Below are 3,064 nucleotides of genomic sequence, written 5' to 3'. Positions count from 1 at the left end.
TGACCCTTAGTATTAGCTGTATGATAATAATCCAGTAAGCCTCATCTGCATGTTTATATAGTTTTGGTGTATTTTTATTTTTTATTTATTTTGCATAGGAAACAGACACTTGTATTTATTATTCTTTGTATTTCCTCCATATCCATAAATATAACCCACAAAGAAAAGTGTGTTTTTTGTTGACGTCTTAGATAAACAAAGAAAATAGAATCCGTTTAGTAAGTACCTCAAGCATACAGAGTTCATATAAAAATGACTAAAAAGTAAAGATATGATGCCACACCTTTCATGCTGCTTGAAAACAAAGTGCAAGTTTCGTTTCTCTAACTCAAAGTTCCTCCTCCAATGAAATACTTACAGCACAATAGGCGTGTCACTTTCAGCCCGTTGTACAACGAGATCACAAATTTGATGTGGCTAACTTCTTGGAGGAACATTTTTTTTGCTTGTCTTCGAAATGGCTACTGCATGTCTGCATGAAGAGTTAAGCTGCTCCATCTGTCTGAATATTTACAAAAATCCTGTTATGCTAACATGTGGGCATAACTTCTGCAATGACTGCATTGTCAAGTTTTTTGACAGTCAGCAAGAATCAAGAATTTATACATGTCCTGAATGCAGAGAGTCATTTAAGCAGAGGCCTTCACCATCGAAAAACCTGAAGTTGTGCAATATCATAGAAGTTTACGAGTCTACTCAGCATGAAACAGAAAAGGTTGAGATCCCCTGTACATACTGCATGGATTCCTTCACACCTGCTGTCAAAACATGTCAACGATGTGATGCCTCCTTTTGTGATGTTCATTTGAAGAACCACAGCAAGTCTTCAAAGCACATATTAATTGAACCCAGCGATTCCATCAAGACCTTGAAATGTTCTGTCCACGATGAGCTGCTGCAGTATTTCTGTTATAATGATTCTTCCTTTTTATGCGCAACATGCAAGACGGATGGTAAGCATTTAGGACACCAGGTGGAGCTGGTTAATGAAGCAGCCAAGAAAAAGAAAACAAATCTGGGAGATTTTTCAAGACAGATAACTATAAAAATGTCAGAATATAAAAAGAAATTACAGCAAGTACAGGACCAGAAGAAGAGAGTGCAAGGAAATGCTGGTGCTATGAAAGAAAGAGTTAATGGTCTGTTTGAGGACATCAGGGGACAGATTCAAGAAATGGAAAATAAAGTCTTACAAGAAATCACTAAACAGGAAGAGCAGGTTACTCTACCTCTGTCTAAACAGATAGAAACTATAGACAGAGAAACAGATGTCCTACAGCAGAAAAAAGATCAGGTCGAGAGGTGTTGCGATATCTCTGATCCATTAACGTTTCTGAAGCAGGATCCTATTGATACTAATCTTGGAAAATCCCTTTACATGGCAGCTCCTATAAATGAAAAACTGGATGAAGTGAAAATTGAGGTTACTTTAACAAGAATTCTTAACTCCTTTCCTACCATTCTTACACTACTGAAGGCAAATAGAGGGTTTTTTACAAATACTGCTTCCAATATGTTACTGAATGTAAACACAGCAGATGTGAACATTGCACTTTCAAAAGATCTCAAAGAAGCCTCCTACTGTTATGAAGAAAAATCACGCCCCCATCATCCAGAAAGGTTCACAACACAACAAGTCCTAAGTACCAATAAGTTTTCATCAGGAAAACATTACTGGGAAGTGAATACCAGTAGTAATGGAAATTGGTCTGTAGGGATGACATATAACAGCATCAAGAGAAAAAACGAAACATCTTATATAGGGAAAAACCATAAATCTTGGTGCTTATCATGGAATGACAATGAACTTATTGCAGAACATGATGACGATTCAGACGATTTAGAAAACTATGCACCTGACCTTGGAATATATCTGGACTATGAAGGTGGGATTTTATCGTTTTATGAATTGTCAGAACCGATAACACATTTACATACCTTCTATGCTGGTTTTACAGAACCCCTTCATGCTGCCTTTTACTTGGATGATGGTGCTTGCGCTAAAATTGTGACATAAGAAGAGAGATTCAGGAGTAGCAGACATGTATTCTGTATACAGGACCTTTTCTTATAGACAAACAGACAGATTGTACAGTTTATGTATTAGATGGATCAATACATGTAGAAGTGGATGTCAAGACATCTAATATAGCCCCTATCTTATAATTTCAGGGAATAGGTTAATGGTCACCTCTGGCATCTATGCTGCCATTTGGTGGCTCTTCACATGTATGCTGAGATATATTTAGTCACATGATAGCCTCTTGTATTTTCATTACATGTTAAAGAGCTATAGTAGAGAAAATCAGCTCTAAAAAATGGCTAATAACAAAACCTATGTCACTAACACAATGTGCAGAAATATAATTTAGCGTCCTGGATGTAAGGAATTATAATAAAACATGCTGCACTTCATTTACATACATATCTCCAATGTACTTGTCATAACATTTTTCTTATTTTTTTTCTTTAAATCTCAGTCTTTACATTCTGTCATTGTATCTGTTGCGTTAATTACTTGAGCTCTAGATCGATTATAAGATTTTGTGCATATATTACTATCAGGGACGACGCGACCACTAGGCGAATTAGGCAGCTGCCTAGGGCACACAGCAGAGCACTCCCCTCCTGCTGAGAGCAATGAACAGCTTCCTGTCAGACCAGGTAGATCAAATAGAAGATCCTCCACTGCTGCCCACTCGTCTACGCTACATAGAGGGGGCAAGATACCACAAAAGGACAGGGGGTATGGACAAAGAGGCACACAGATGGGCTGGGAAGACAAAGAGAAACACAGAGGACTGGGGGGTGGGGGTGGGCAAAGAGAAACACAGAGCGTTAGAGAAGCAAGGAGACACACAGAGGGGGTGAGGCGGAGGACAAAGAGACACACACAGAGGGGCTGGGGAACAAAGACACACAAATGGGTTGGTGCAGAGAAAGCGACACAGATAGGGGAGACACACAATAAGGGCTCGGGGAGAAAGAGACACACAAATGGGCTGGGGGAGAGATGCACAGAGGAGGTGGGGAAGGGGACACAGAGACACACAAAGGGTTTGGG

The 3,064-nt window shown here is 39.2% G+C and overlaps 1 protein-coding gene across 1 annotated transcript; it reads left to right on the top strand.

Annotated features, from left to right (window-relative positions):
* Positions 1–436: 436 nt before the first annotated feature.
* On the top strand, positions 437–2,148 carry LOC134592117 (E3 ubiquitin/ISG15 ligase TRIM25-like). Its single transcript, XM_063444499.1, has one exon. The coding sequence runs from the start codon at positions 458–460 to the stop codon at positions 2,015–2,017; it is 1,560 nt and encodes a 519-aa protein (XP_063300569.1). The 5' UTR covers positions 437–457; the 3' UTR covers positions 2,018–2,148.
* Positions 2,149–3,064: the final 916 nt, after the last annotated feature.

This window comes from Pelobates fuscus, chromosome 1, assembly GCF_036172605.1.
Source record: "Pelobates fuscus isolate aPelFus1 chromosome 1, aPelFus1.pri, whole genome shotgun sequence".
In the NCBI taxonomy this organism is placed as follows: Eukaryota; Metazoa; Chordata; class Amphibia; order Anura; family Pelobatidae; genus Pelobates; species Pelobates fuscus.
The sequence above is the reverse complement of the archived record's forward strand: the minus strand, read 5'-3'. Positions and strand labels throughout refer to the sequence as shown.